This window comes from Alligator sinensis, unplaced genomic scaffold, assembly GCF_000455745.1.
Source record: "Alligator sinensis unplaced genomic scaffold, ASM45574v1 scaffold584_1, whole genome shotgun sequence".
Lineage (NCBI taxonomy): Eukaryota > Metazoa > Chordata > Crocodylia > Alligatoridae > Alligator > Alligator sinensis.
The window spans coordinates 829692-844471 of record NW_005842419.1 but is presented as its reverse complement, the minus strand read 5'-3'; the positions used below and the strand labels follow the sequence as shown (position 1 = coordinate 844471).

Sequence of the window (14780 nt, the reverse complement as noted above, 5' to 3'; positions counted from 1 at the left end):
CATCAGTTTAACAGTTCACAAAGCTCCCCTTTGCAACATGCTATTTCATTTTCCCCTCATTTGCTTTCACTATTTGTTCTGGGCACTGTCAGGACAACCTGATTTATAACTGACAGCTCTGGCTATTTTTCATGCAAGCTCTCTCTAAATATAAGTGTGTGAAAATTGTCCCTCTGCCAGCAGCTCCTCTTAGAATTGAAACCTGCCCCAGTTATAGCATGTAGAAGAGTGGCTTTCTTTCTAAAAAAACAAAGCTCCCATATTTTGCAGGGAGAGGGGGAGATTTTTTTCTCTTTTCACCTTTATTTCAAAGACTATCTTGGTACGCTATGGTATAGGGAGGTATTCCTCAACTATTCCCTGCTACCAGTGCTACATTCTGCCACCCAACAAAGCATTATAAATCCCATTGGAAATGTTTATGGAGCAAAACTTTTAGCTGCAGAGTTTTGTTGCTTGGGTTTTATTCTCATCCAGTCGTTTCCCAAGGTCTCTTGTAAAGAAAATCAGTTAAAAAGCTATATGACATAACATGGTGGAGAGCATGTAAACGGCCAAATGCTGTGATGTGAATTAACATGAAACTAATGCTTGGAAAACAGTGGGTTTTATTGAGTGAAATTTCACTTTAGACCAAGTATTAGCATATTTTGGCTAGCATGGAAACTGCACTATATAAGGAGTGGAAAGCAGCATCTGCTGAGTGATGTTTCCCCAAGTAACTTTTATATCTGCATATGAACAGGATCTGCCTGTTTGCCTGCAAAAGCTTCTGGGTTTTCAGTGTTCTTCCAATTGCTTCCTCTTTGTAAAAATGAGAGAGAGACCTGAAACAAAATCTTTGGGGCTGAATACACTGAAGTCGAGCAGTGTTTGATCTGGATTTGGCTGTTCATGTCTGGTGTTTCCATTCCAAGCTGGAAAGCTTTCTCTTTTTTCTTTTCAATACCTTTGACTTGAAACTTCTTGAGCAATCCATTTTCTTGCTGGTTCATATAGAATCAGTGCCTTATGGGGATGTCTATGGAGATAGAAACAATGGGTCAGCTTCTTTGGTCTGCATTAGCTATTTTTTTGCCACTTTGTTGACCCAAAAGAGCTACCATACTCATTTAACAGACTGGTTGGACTTGATCACTTGGTGCGTTGCCTCACCAAAGCAGCACAAAACAGCTGGAGTTTACCAATGAATCCAGTCTAATAATTGCAATCCCTGTATCTCTTAATCCAAATCTTATGTGGAAAACAGGAGCATTTTTCTAAGCATAAATATGAAATTTAAAAGTTCTGAGTATGATTCTGGGTGTGGTAATCCTTCCCAAGTTGAGGTGCTTCTAACAAGCTTTTCTGCTCTGTCTGTGTGTATGGGGGATATACAGGGCCAAATTGTGGTGAACCCTATTGTTAGTGTTAAAATACAGAAAGGTACAAGAAACCTTCCTCACCTTACATTACACATTTCAAGGTGAGAGGCAATTGGGCCACCCCATATTCGGAGGCTTCTCTCGGCTCTCACCCTTTTTGGTATAAGCAGTGCTAGAGATAACATTACCAGAGATAATGATTTTTTTGTTGCAAAAGTCTTTATCACATCTGTGGTATCAATGTCTTTAAAAAGTTCATTCTCAATTGATGACATTGCCAGTCCCATATACGCACAATATTAAAACATTTTTTTGTAATTGTAATTTTTGTTTTAATTTTTGGGCCCCCTTTCTGTCTGGGCCCTGGGCAGCTGCCTTGTTTGCCCATGCCTGTGTCCGGGTCTGGGTATAAGCAGAGGTGTGACAATGGGGCTAGGTGTCCAGGGCAGCTGCCACACACAGGGACAGCAACAACTTCTACTTTTTATCACTACTGGCATAGTTGTGTGGCTGTAGTTGCTGCTGCAGCTGTTTTTTCCTGATTCCCCCCACACCCAAATTGATGCCAGGGCAGCTGCTCCAATTGTTCTGCCCTAGTTATGCCACTGGGTGCACACCTTCCCAAAAAGGGTCTGGAGAAAGCTGAGCCATACTTGTCCCTGTACTGAATAGAAGAAATAGGTAGCTGGAGCAGGATTATCTTCCATGTGGTGCGCTTGCTATGGAGCTTCAGGAAGGGCTGGAGCCTTGATCCTAGTGCCTTCAGGCTCTGGGGACGTTTGGGCTGATTCCCCAATAAAAAATCAAACTCAGGTTCATTTTAACAATAAAAAATCAGAAGATTAGGATTTGGGTGACTACACAAAATGCACCCAGTGGGGCAATAGGATCCCACTCAAGCAAACTGTTTTTTAAAGCGGAACAAAAGAATCTTGACCATCTCTGGCTCATTTTCCGGGTTTAAAACCTGAATGCGTGTACAACATAGTGACTGCATATGGTTGCATCTAATCTAGAACCAAGTCCTGCTTCAGGACAACACCTCCGTTGACTTTACTGAGAGCCCCAGGTGGTATGAAACTAGCTATTTGATCTAACGTTGAATTTTTGTTGCAGCCTGGATAAGTTTGGCCTCCTTTCCCCAGTTACAAACTCAGCAGGTCTTTGCTTACCTTGAATGGCAATGCTTCCCAGGCCTTATTGCTAATAGGAGTGGTTTAGAGCAACTTGCTTTGGAAAGTGAAGAGGAAATCGTCATCACTGCCATATTCTTTCTTGACAGATTAGTCATAGACATTCTCCAACTGTCAGGCTGGGTCACACTGCTGGAGAGTTGTCTTTTGCTGAGGTTGCTTTCATAATGTTTAGGTTGGTTTCCTAAATTATATCCTTTAAATATAATTTGGGGAAAAATGTCCTTAATAATAATAATAATAATAATAATAATAATAATAATAATAATGTAAAAAGTAAATTGATAGCTACTACTTTTATGGGTAGGATTTCTCAGAGCACTCCATGTTGGACTCCCAATGAGCTCAGTGAGTGCTTTCCTCAAGGGAGTTTTACTTTGTTAGAATCATTTTTAGGCCAACATGGAGGGTTAGAAATTCCCACTTTATATGAGGATTTTTAAAGTGGGGCATGCAACATATTTATTCCCAAAACAATTGATTTTATTCTGAGGTAAAAGTGGAACAGACCCTTGACATATAGTCTCACAGTAGTGTAAATCACCCCACTAGGAAATAAAGTTGCCCCTTGGAAAGCAAAGAGTGATTATACATTGGTATAAGTTACACTGGTGTATTGGTCACATGTTTGTTTCCCAAGTCATCGCATCATCTCATGAGGTCATTTGTTTAATGGAAACCAATGTGCCCACCACCTAGTGGCCAGTGTTACCAAATCTGCCCATTACTTTGGGGTGTGCTCATTTATTAGGGATAGTTTCTAGGGTCTTGGTGATTCTGTCAATGTGCTGCTTGTGTTACTATACGGAGCTGTATTTCTCCCTTCTGCAAGCCCTCACCCCCAGTGGAGCTATCTTGCAGGACTCAATCTCAATGGGACTGGGTTCTTCCAGTCACCAAATCAGTCATACACACAAACACACACAAATTAACGTGACACGCCTGACCTGGCCGGGCTGATCAGCATGGACAGGCTGACACCCTCATATGCCAAGAATCAGTTCATAAGAGCAACAATAAAATGCAGTCAGACACAAGCACACAGGTAAACAGAATCCCTCTGAATCCGGCTGGGTGTCCAGCTGACACCCTCATGGGCCAGCATTCAGTTCATAAGGGCACGTCTGAGTCAAACTGGGTCAATCAGCCTGTACAAGCTGATCCCCTTATGTGTTTCAAACTCAGCACGTCCCAATCTTTGGCCTCTTGATGAGCAGACCCCACAATAATTTGGGCTTCACAGGGATCTTTAGCATAGGTAAAAGAAGCGTTGCTGCAGAGCACGGGAGGAAAGAGAAGCAGAGAAGGAAAAATATACCCAATTACTACCAGTTTGACTATAAAAGTTATTTATTGCTAAGCATATGAAATATATAATAGTACTAGTAGTAATAGACATGCAAAAGAAAAACAAACACCAACAATGACAATACTACCCTGGTTTCACTAAGTATTTGGGGAAACTTAGCTCAAGCTTAACTGATACAGTTCAGGTTCAGAAGTTTATGCCTAGAAAGAAGACAGAGAACGCTGGGATCTCACCTAGTCCACGGTACTCAGGCTGCAAAGCTGACAGGCACAGTCTGTAGCACAGTCCTTGAAGGGAGAGATGATCTGTTCTTCCAGCGTCCCAAGAACGACAGGGGATGGTGTCAGCACAGGGGTTTTCTTCTTCTCCTTCTTTCCTCCTGCTTCTACTTCTTTTCCTTCCTTTTCCTCTTCCTGTTCTTCCTCTTCTTCTAGCAGCACACACACTTACAGATTTTTATACCCTCAGTTTAGCTGCTTCGAAGCACCCTCAGTAGTGTAAATCATTGTCTTTTCTATTGACAAGGGGTTATCTGGTTTGGACCATCTCAGGAAACTGATTGATAATCAGGAAACACTTAAGATTAGGGAGTAACCCAAATACTTGGGAGCCAGCTTGAAATTCCTATGGGTGGCAGATATACTGATGGGATATCTCATGGTTTCTTCAGGAACAATAGATAGCTTGCAGCATCAGGATTTTGGATTTTTACTTGTTGTGCACAAGCCTCAGCTTAGCATGACTTTTCCAGATCTTACTATAGTCTTTTAACAGACTTAAAGCAATTATTGGGGTGCTCATAACCTTTTGTGGAGAGGACTCCCACCAGTCGTCTCGGGAAAGATATGACAACACCTGGGATTAGGGCTCCAGCAGGCTGGATGCTGTGATGAACCCTTAACCATTGTTCAAATGTTGCCCATACCCCCTCTGACTCGGTCTCTTGCCTCAGCATTCCCTAACCCGGCAACCGAGTTTTAGTCAATCAAGTTTAAATAGGCCTCCCATAGTGGGACCGGGGAATGTACGGCCCGAGATGCCTATTAAACTGCTGTGTGTGTGTGTCTGGGGGGGGGGAAAAGTCCTTAGTAAATCCAGATTAGAACTGGTCTGATAAATGCTGAGCTGGGTGTGTGTGAACATGGGTTGATTAACATTGGAAGCACAGATTCCCCATCATGCAGTGCTCTCCTGCTTCTCTGGTCCCAGAATTCACTGCAGCCTCTGCTTCAGGCTTTCTGTTTTCCATCTCTCATGTAAATGAGACCTAGGGCAGTTGATTCACTCTTGTCACCCTTATCTGGTGAGGGTCATAGGTGCGTCTCTCACTGCATCTTAATCAGTTTCGTTTAGGTAGAGGAGGGGAGGGAGGGGGGGTGAGTCCTTTGTGAGTCAGACAGACTGCATCCTGTACCAGGGTTCCCCAAGAATACAGAGCTGAGACGTAACACCAGACACTGTAGTAGTCCCTCCAGCAGACAGCTAGCTTGGAAGAGTGTGGGGGGAAAAGAAGGGACTGGGACAGCTATTTGGACCTTTTTATAAGCTGTGGAAGAGTGGTCAGACAGAGTGGTTACAGTTTATCCCAACAGCCAGGCATTTCAGAGGTTTGATTCTCGCTAGACAGCTGAGTTACATGCTTTTGACAACACAATATGAGAACATGAGCCTTGTTTGAGCTGTGTGGTACAGCAGATAGCAGGCCAAACCCAGCCTTTGGGCAGCCTGTCCCAACTGAGTGGGCAGAGAGGCTTAGCAAGGATGTTGAGGGTGACCCAGCTGAACTTTCTGGCACCAGCTGCTGGGATTTCCCCAGCACTGAACCAGGCTCCATTTGTATTTGCAGGGTGTGTAGTGCTGAGCTGGGGTGCTCTGCTTGAATCCACTGTCTGCAGGGAACATGAACTTCTTTCAGGACATACATGGGGCTTTTGCAAGTGGGAAGTCTGTGCCAGCATTGGAAAGGGAGACACCTCTCTTAGGCACTTGATTCCTGGAGGATAGTTTGTAAATGAACGTTTTATCTTGGATGGCTGTTTATAAATTTAAAATTGGGTTTCTTAAACACCTTCCATCTTCAGAGGCAGATTCTGACTCCTGTATATGCCATTGAAAAAACCCCATAGATTCATAGATGCTAGGGCTGGAAGGGACCTCGGAAGATCTCACCAAATCCAGCCCCCTGCCCCAGGGGCAGGAAGTCAGCAGGGATCATAGGATCCCAGCAAGATAAATATCCAAATGTCTCTTGAAGGCATTCAAGGTAGGCGCTTGAACCACCTCCATGGCGCAAGCTAAAATCCAGACTGGTAGGCAAGGAGTGGCTGCTCATTACTCCACCTCTCTTGTCTCCCAAGGTACATCCCCATCAAGTCCTGCCTTGGTATAATAACCCCTGCCATATGCCAACCCCAGTCTTGCCACGATCATGCACTTCTTTACCCTTGCCATACATGTGTCCCTTAGCTTGAATCCTAGTTCACTTATTTGGTGTCCCCTGTTGAAATGCATGAACAGGACTGTGGAGAAAACTTACCTGGGTCAGCGGAGAGGCGGCAGGACGCTGTGCCAGCAGCTGATCACGGTGAGAGTGAAAGTGTGGTGGCTGGAGCCGCCGCGGGCGAAGATCAAAGGGAAAACCTGTGGTGGAGCCAGAAGGAGCTGGGAACAGCTCCTGCGTCTGCCTGGGCGTGCTTTATAAAAGCGTGCTGGGTCGATTGGCTGGGTGGATGACCAGCACCAAGATAAAAGGCCCGGCAGGAAGGAAGCCAGGGGTACTGGAAGCAGTGTCCCCAACTGGCCCAGAGGAGTCAGGATGCCCAGATGCTCCTGCTGAGGGGGCGTGGTGGCTCCCATGGAAGGGAGTGCAATGGGGACACCGGGCCAATGAGGGCCCAAGGAGTCACTCATGGGGCTGGTGTGGATGGAGGATGGCAGCAGCAGTGACTGGGACACTGGCAGAAGCAACGGGGATGAAACTCTGACGTAGATGACAGACAGCAGGTACCGGGCCCAGGGAGGAAATGACACAGCAAGGGGGGTTGAATCCCGGGCACAGTCAGACACCGCGTAAGCTGGGAGCAAAGAGGGGCTGTGGGAGATGCTCGGTATGAATACCATGAGTGGCCAATGACCACAGCCCCTAAGGGACTGAGTGCCAGGGAAGGCCAGAACATTGGCCCTGACGGACAGCATCTTGGTTGGCGTTAGGCAGGGTGGAGGGTAGGTGGAGCCCTGAGAAGAAATACCATGAGGACAACTGAGGGAAAGTACCAGGGGAGGCAGGACCATACATCGTCTTCCCGATAGGAAACTATTTACCATCAAAGACATGGCAGGCGAGACCCCTGGGGGGAACTGACCTGAGGTCATTCCTAATAGCCTGGTCGTGCAGCCCAAGAAGCCACAGCAAAGTTCGAGAAGAACCCAAATGCGCGATGCTCGGGGGATAGGCACGGAAGGTTACAGGGACCAATTGCTGGGATGATTTAATGGGTCAGATTTGAATCTGGATGGAGTTCCAAGAAGTCAGTGTAACCGTTTCATTGTTCTCCTTGCCTGTGATACATTTTGTAGGGTGGCTACCACCATTGTAGTGAGACAGAAGGTGAGAATCAGGAAAAAACACTTTGGATCATCACTGCCCTAAGTCAGATTCATAACCCTGCAGGAGGGTTGGGAACAGAGATAGGCTTAAAAATCAGCTCTTTGGGCCTCAGCCCAGGTTCATTGCTCCTTAATTCCTAATATACACAAATGAATGGGAAAATATTTCCTGACCAAATTGGCTTATCTTTGCTCTATATCCAAATATCCTCAACCCTCCAAAAATGTCAACCTATACTATCCACCATTACCTAAATTTCTTCTTTGATCAAGTACAAAATTATTCGTCTTATTCAAACAAAGGCTGTGCAAAGCCTCCGCTTTCTATCCCCAGCATAAATAGTCCACAAAAAAGATAATTTAGCAATTCAAGAATATGGTTGAGCACAAGCTTCTTCTGAAAACCCCAGACTACAGGGACATTATACAAATCACAGTTTTTCCTCTGTGATCAAAGCAGCTCTGTGCAGTCACAAATAGTATGAGATGCAAAGAGAGCGTGCCTTCATATTCTCCTATTCCTAACTTTCTTTTACATCCAGTCATAAAGCTGTCAGTCTCCTTTTATATAAAAAGTGAATTTGTCTGGATACAGCCTTGGGCTAAGTGCATCCCAGATAAGGACTGATATTAAAAGCAGTAAGACTACAATTAAGATGTGCACATGTCCAGCCAAGTGTCATAACTATAATTCTTGTCCTTCTTTATTCTGTCCCCTCCCCTTTTATTTCTTGCGTCATACATTCTTCTCCGGGGCAGGCTCTATTCCATGTCTGGATTTTTTTGGTTTTTGTTTTGTTTGGGTTTTTTTGCTTTGCAGAACATTCAGCAAGTTTACAGCATAATAATCTACACACAAAAATATGTCACTTTTGCACCAAGATCTTCCACGGGAAGGCCTGCTAAATATCTCCTCACAAGATCTACGGTTCAGTTTTGATTTGCTTTGAAATTACAGAGTAACAAGCATTTGCACATCACTCTCCAAGACGTTCTGGAATGTATCCCACAGCTGTTTCATAGCAGAGCTGTTTGGGGTCTGAGCTCTGGGAACAAATTGTGAGGTTTGGACGTGCCTTTAGGGCGCAGAGCGTTCTTTTCCCTGGACTTTGTAACTGAAGTTATTTAATTTACGACTCAAATCTCCTGGGTGGCTGGGTGCCTGGCTTTTCCTTAAGTGTCCTGATGCTTCTTTTTTTAAAGACCTGACCTACAGCCCATTAAAACTGGTGGAAAGACTCCAAGGGGTTTTGTATCAACCTAGTGCCTTCTAATTCCAAAGTGTCATTATTGCCTTTGGTGCCAACCCTGCTGCTTCCCAGTGGCTTTTAGTCTGCACTAAATTTGCACATATGTGTGTGTACACACACACACACACACTCTTTAAATGTATTTTCCTTATTACAAATGTTTCACATGCAAGTACTGTTTAGGAGTCTGGCTCCTCACCTGTAGATCTGTTTTATCTGCAGAAGGAAGACTGGATATAGCTGTTTGTCATTGGTCTCCTGATTACCTGCCAAACCAAAGCTCTCATTAAGAAAAATAGAGCTGTTAAAAAAGATGGAATTGTCTTTTCTTAGGCAGTTCTAATGGTTTGAAATTACTGTCTGCTATGGATCAGAACAAAAAGTCAAAATGTCAGGAAAAAAAAACCCTATGAAAAAATAATCTGAGAGTTTTCAAAGGGTCAGTCTCAAAATGCAACCCGGCAAGTCAAAATGCCATGTTTTCATTTCAGCCCAGGAAAGGGTGTTTCATTTCAAAATCTGAATTCAAAGTGGTGTTTTTCATTTTAGTTTACCAGGTCAGAAAATGTCCACCTAGTTTGACCTGTGGATGATTTTGATTTTGGCGGGAACGCATTTTCTGATGGGGAATATTTTCATAAGAAAATGTTCTCCCACATCTCCTTAATGGTGCTAATGAGACCTACCTATGCATGTAACAGACCCAAGTCCTTCAGGAAGAAAATACAAGTCCAGAAGCACTAGGGAAAAGCCAAGAGTAGTTGCTGGACAGCCCAGTTATGCTGAGGAGTGAAGAAAAGTTTTACTGCATGTCCTTGGGGGTACAACAAAATGATATCCTATCTTGAGCCAGATTTTGGATGAGATGACAGATGTTAGTATCAGTGAAAAATAAGTGCTATGAAAGACTCTTCTTATTTTTAACCAGATAGGTGAAGTGAGCATCAGGATTATCCAAGTGAGAGTAGGATTGCTGACAAGTATGATGCAGGGGGGAGGCAGTAGGAAGGAGAAGGGGGAAGCAGAAAATGAAAGAGAATAGCAGGGAATTATCTCAGTGCCTTCCAAGCTCTTGCAGGGGGGGCAGAAGTACAGCTTATGTAAGAGCAAATTCCAGACTGTGTGCACCCTGTGTGAGACACTATGTCACTGGGAACTGCCCAGCAAAAGAGCCAAGCAGTCCAGAGGCTATGGGAATATCGCACAGCTCAGCGCAGTAGAGGCTTCTCTGACACTTTCGGGCTCGGGAGTGCACAGAACGTGGGTAGGTGCAGAGGGGGCGCTGAAAACAAATGCTTTTTTTTATCCTGGCTCAATTCAGTTCTATCAGCAAAGTGGGCAGAAGACAAGGCTGAACAGAGCAAGCATTGCATTCACAGGCATGAAGTTTAGATCTTAGAACAGGTGACCGGGTTCAGTATGTTTGGGTTCATTTGTTTCTGCTAGTGACTTCCTGCATGGACTTGGGAAATTCACATTGGCTTTGATTCCCCATCTTTCATATGGGGATCATAATATCTCCATACTTTACTTGGGTAGTATTTAAATTACTATTAGCTCTAAGCTCTGACAGACTGGCCCCTTTGTGTTAGACTCTGTGTAACTAAGTGGTAAGCACTTAGTGTGCTGTATTGTTTGTTAGCTATTATATGTGGTACTGATTTGTTAAAAGCTGTAACTTTGTGTGCCTCGTAAGGCACCATGTTTGCTTTTTGGCTGTGTCCCTGCTCAGAACAATAAAGGTACCAGCCCATGTTGGCTGAATTGGACTCTCTTTCTGCCTCCTGGGCTAGTCTAACCTCCCCGCCATTGTGGAACCACAAGTCTTAGCTCCTACAGCTCACAATCCACACAGATAAGGAGTGGAAGGGGGGAAATATTATGATGTCCATTCCACAGGTGGGAAACAGGCCCGGTTTTGTGGAAGTGAAACTAATCTCCTGTGAAAACAGTGACACTGGCTGTGATGGAGACTGAATATGGCCCCAAAAGTATTATAGGCAGATGGAAGAAAATCCCCTACCACTCTAGGTCAGGGCTGTCCAAGTTCAAAGTGGCGGGGGCCACGCTCCCTGCGGGCTGCACCAGCAGAAGCTGTGCACCGCGTGGGTGCCCACCTTAACCATTGCACTGTACACCTGCCCGGGTTCCCCCCTCCTGTACCACATGTCTACATGGGCATCCTCCTCCCCACATTATGTGGTGCCCCGCTACCTCCTTGTGGAGCCACAGAGGCTCCCCCCTCCACTGCTGCATCATACACTCATGCAGCCCCAGCCTTTGCCTCAACTCCTGATGGTGCACCGTGCCACACTGCCCCACCCTGGGGTGGGGGCAGGAAGTCTAAGCCAGAGGAGGGAGGAGGAGCCCAGCAACAGGAAAAGCAAGTTGAGCAAGAGTTTGGGGGCTACAACTTAACCCTAGTGGGCTGCATGTGGCCTGGGGGCTGCTAGTTGGATTGCCCTGTTCTAGATCATCTCTTCCATCCTCCTGCCCACTGTCACTTTTTTGCCATCTGTCTGTTCATCAATACTTAATCCAATCAAGTTTTGACTGTCTTTATTGTGGGAACTCCCGGTATTTTAGCCAAGTACCTGGGAACCAAGGCAGTTTTTTCCCTATCCATCCTAAGTGCCTTGCTTGTGCTTTTAGCAGGAGCATATTCAACTCCTGTATTTAATTTAGTCATAATTACATAGCTATTGTAATTTATTAGGCAACGTTCTTTAAAAAAAAAGTTAAACACACACAACAAACTCTCTGTGTACTCATGAGCTGGGTAATTCCTAAGTGAATAATTGTTTCCGAACAAAAACAAGCTAGTTTTTTGACAGGCTTAAATTTAACAGTATAAAGCAAAGCAAAAGCCTGGTATTTCTCAAGGGCTGTTTAATGTTGTCTTCATTACTTTTCATTGATTTGCAATCTTCTTTGGATTTTCTCTCCTATGCAATTTCCCCTTTGCTTGTGCATGTTGATGGAGAATGAATCAATCAATCCCTATAGCACTTTCTTCCAGTCTTTTGGCTTGTGATATCAGAGAAGAAAATGTTGGCTGGAGATTCAAACAAAAAGCTGGGAAATAAGACTTTCCTTTTGGTTTAGATGGTGCTCGTTATTCTCTGTGACCTCAGGCTTCAGGAATGACATAGGTGTTGTTGTTATTTCAATTTTTTTTTACCTTTTCCTTTTTGTTAATTTATATGTGATGGCCCCAGCTTGACCTCAGTTCCATACTACCTGTGACATACTGCTATTAGGAATAATTATGCAGCCCGTGCTGGTACATACTAATTGTTTAGATACCACTGGGTCTTAGGTAAGTCAATAGAAAGCTTCCTTATAGAACATAATGGGTGAAACATGACATGGGGGATAAGTCAGTAAGTAAATAGCCAAAGATAGTGGGGAGAAGATGGGGCCTTGGCAGAACTGCCAACCATAGAAAGATGCTTACACCTGGTGATGCAAGTAGGGGTACTTCCTCTCCTGCTGCATGGGATATTGTTCCATCTTCATATCCTCCTGGCAGCCTAGTTCCCTAATCTAGCTCAGTAAAACTGCAAACCAGGAAAAGTCTTCTATGAGAGCTGACCTGGCCAGCATAAACACTGCTGCAGTGCAGGTGTTGATAGCAGCACCAGTAATGGCAGTCCTGAAGCACAGTAGGAGTTGGGTATGGGATTGTTTGTCTACCTCTCTCTGTCCAGGCCCTGACTGGTTTCATTGCAGCTGTGGGTTCTAGCTCTTTCCATATTGGAAAACCAGTGTTTGATATGTGGACTTCAGTGTGTGCTGTTGAGAGTTCATGCCTCTTCTTCCTCCCCCTCAAGCTGCCTGAGGAAGCAAGGATGGAGCTGGGTGGGGTTGCTACATTCTAAATTTGTCTTTATCTCTTGGATTCCAGAACAGAGTTCATACTCGGTGAACATAGGCCTCCCCAGCCATTCAATCCCCAGCTGTCGCCACTGGCCAGCCTACGTCACTCATACATCTCCAGTGGTCAAGATGCTAGTTGAGCAAGACAAGTTGAGAAAGGCCGGTCCCCAAGGAACTTCTGAGGACTGCAGACAAAGAACAGGCAGCAGCAAGAAAAGATGGGTATGCACACCAAGCAGTGCATCTCAAGAAGCAGATTTCACCGGGACAGCACAAGTGCTGTCAAGGCCAAGGGAAGATAACAGCCCCCTTAGGATTGCTAAGGAATCTACAGCCAACACGGAGGGCTTGTTTTTCCACAGTAATTCCTCATACCTTCCAATTACAGGTAACAGGGTTATTTTCTCCAGAAAACCCCCCTTCCATGTGCTACCAGATCGTTCCCAGATGTCTTCCAGCAAGGCAAAGTCAACTGCCCTAAGTTAGAAAAGTAGATCTCAAGTATTCTGCCTCACAACTCCAGGGTGCATTAAAGTTCCTCTGCAACTAACTTCTAGTTTTTTATCATTTCTTTAAAAGCCACTTTCTGCCTTGTGTATAACAGTGCATGGAGGATCGAACTATATGGACAGAGCAAAAATAATACCACTGTATTTGTTCACTAGTGTCTTGGAAATGCCCTGCAAAGGGATATAGTATCGAAGTCCAGCATGCAAATGCTTGGGCGCACACACCCCCACACAAATATTTTCACACAGGGCCTAATTCTTTAGTGCCTTGAATCTTGTGCCCTGGCTTTTATTGGTGCAAAGTGAGTGCAAGAAGCTGTCTTCCTAATTTGGTAATGTTTTACAACCACTGGGCACTGGCTTTGCATGGGTGTAAATGACTGTACCAGATGAAGATCATGATTAAGGAAGAGGAAATTACACACAGGGTATGTCTGCAACCTCTTCCCTGGCTCTCTTGGGGGCAGGGGAATGCTTCTGAGCATCCTGCTCTCATATACTAAACCTAGAAATAGCGGGGGTGAAGCTACTTCAGGGGAATCTTCTATGGCCGTTCAAAATCACAGCAGTTGCATATGGGAAACTGAGGCACAGAAGAATTACAGTCAGAAGCATCTGCAAGTCTTAAATATCCAGTTTGAGGTACCTGCAAGCTTGCTTCCCAGAGTGCTCAACATCTGCTAGCATTTCAGATACTGAAAGCATACTTCTTACTAACTTTAGTCACAGCTGTGATTGCTCAGCTGTAGGAACACACACAATGACATACAGAAACTCTGTGACAGAGATAGGAATAGAATCCAGCTTTCCAGGACAGAAGTCAACTCCCTTAATCATCCAGTCACACTTTTTCCTCCTTCACTCCCCTGCCACATTCACTGCACGCATTTTCCAGCTTCTGCAACAATGAGATAAGGATAATGGACAATAGCTCCCTTTGCTACATAGCCCTGATTCATGCACAGAGCAGGTCTAGTCTGTACACTGATTGTGACATGATCCTGCAATAAAAATAGCAAGTGACCATTTAATTAAAGAATATATCTTTGTGAATCTGCACAAAAGAGCTGGCTTCTTTGCACTCTCTGGGCATGTCCACATGTGCATTTACACCAGCTTAAATTTACTGCGCAGTAAGTTACTGCTCAGTAAGCAGGAATAGACCGGCGTCTACATGTGCAGACGTTACAGCGCATTAATGCTATGTGTGGACTGATTTAGGACGAAAGTTAGTCCCAAGTCAGTCCACACACACACTGTTACTGCACAGTAATGCATTACTGCTCAGTAATTAATTGGACATAGATTTTATACTTGCATGATGCAGGTATCAAATTTACACTCAAGTTGACATAAGGCGCCATATTTACTGTGCAGTACAGGCATGCACTTGTAGACACACACCCGTATTGTGCAGTAATTTTGGTTACTGCACAGTAAATGCACCTGTGTAGACGCGTCCTCTGGGTACCAGCAAAGGGAGCACTGAGAGCAGTGAAGAGACTCGTTGTCCCAGGAGCAGCAATTGGTGAGAAGGCCCTGATCAGCCTGTGCCGTCCTGGGATGGAGCATCAGCACAGATGGATTTTTGGGAGAATTTAGCTGTCAAAACCTTAACAAGTCTCTACTGAGCATGTGCAAACCTCTTTTTCCCCAGATGCTAACATCTT

The 14780-nt window shown here is 44.7% G+C and overlaps 1 protein-coding gene across 2 annotated transcripts in view; it reads left to right on the top strand.

Annotated features, from left to right (window-relative positions):
- Nucleotides 1-14221, top strand: part of LOC102372073 (Golgi apparatus membrane protein TVP23 homolog B) — a 157354-nt gene extending 143133 nt beyond the window's left edge. Inside the window, exons 1-2 of one of the 2 annotated variants that reach the window (XM_025211658.1) lie at nt 9756-9986; nt 12630-14221. In XM_025211658.1, the coding sequence (XP_025067443.1) occupies nt 9866-9986; nt 12630-13087 (579 nt within the window). In that variant the 5' untranslated portion in view covers nt 9756-9865 and the 3' untranslated portion in view covers nt 13088-14221. Of the gene's footprint in view, nt 1-9755; nt 9987-12629 lie in introns of those variants that run through there. The other variant, XM_025211656.1, reaches the window with a different exon arrangement.
- The last annotated feature ends 559 nt before the right edge of the window (nt 14222-14780 follow it).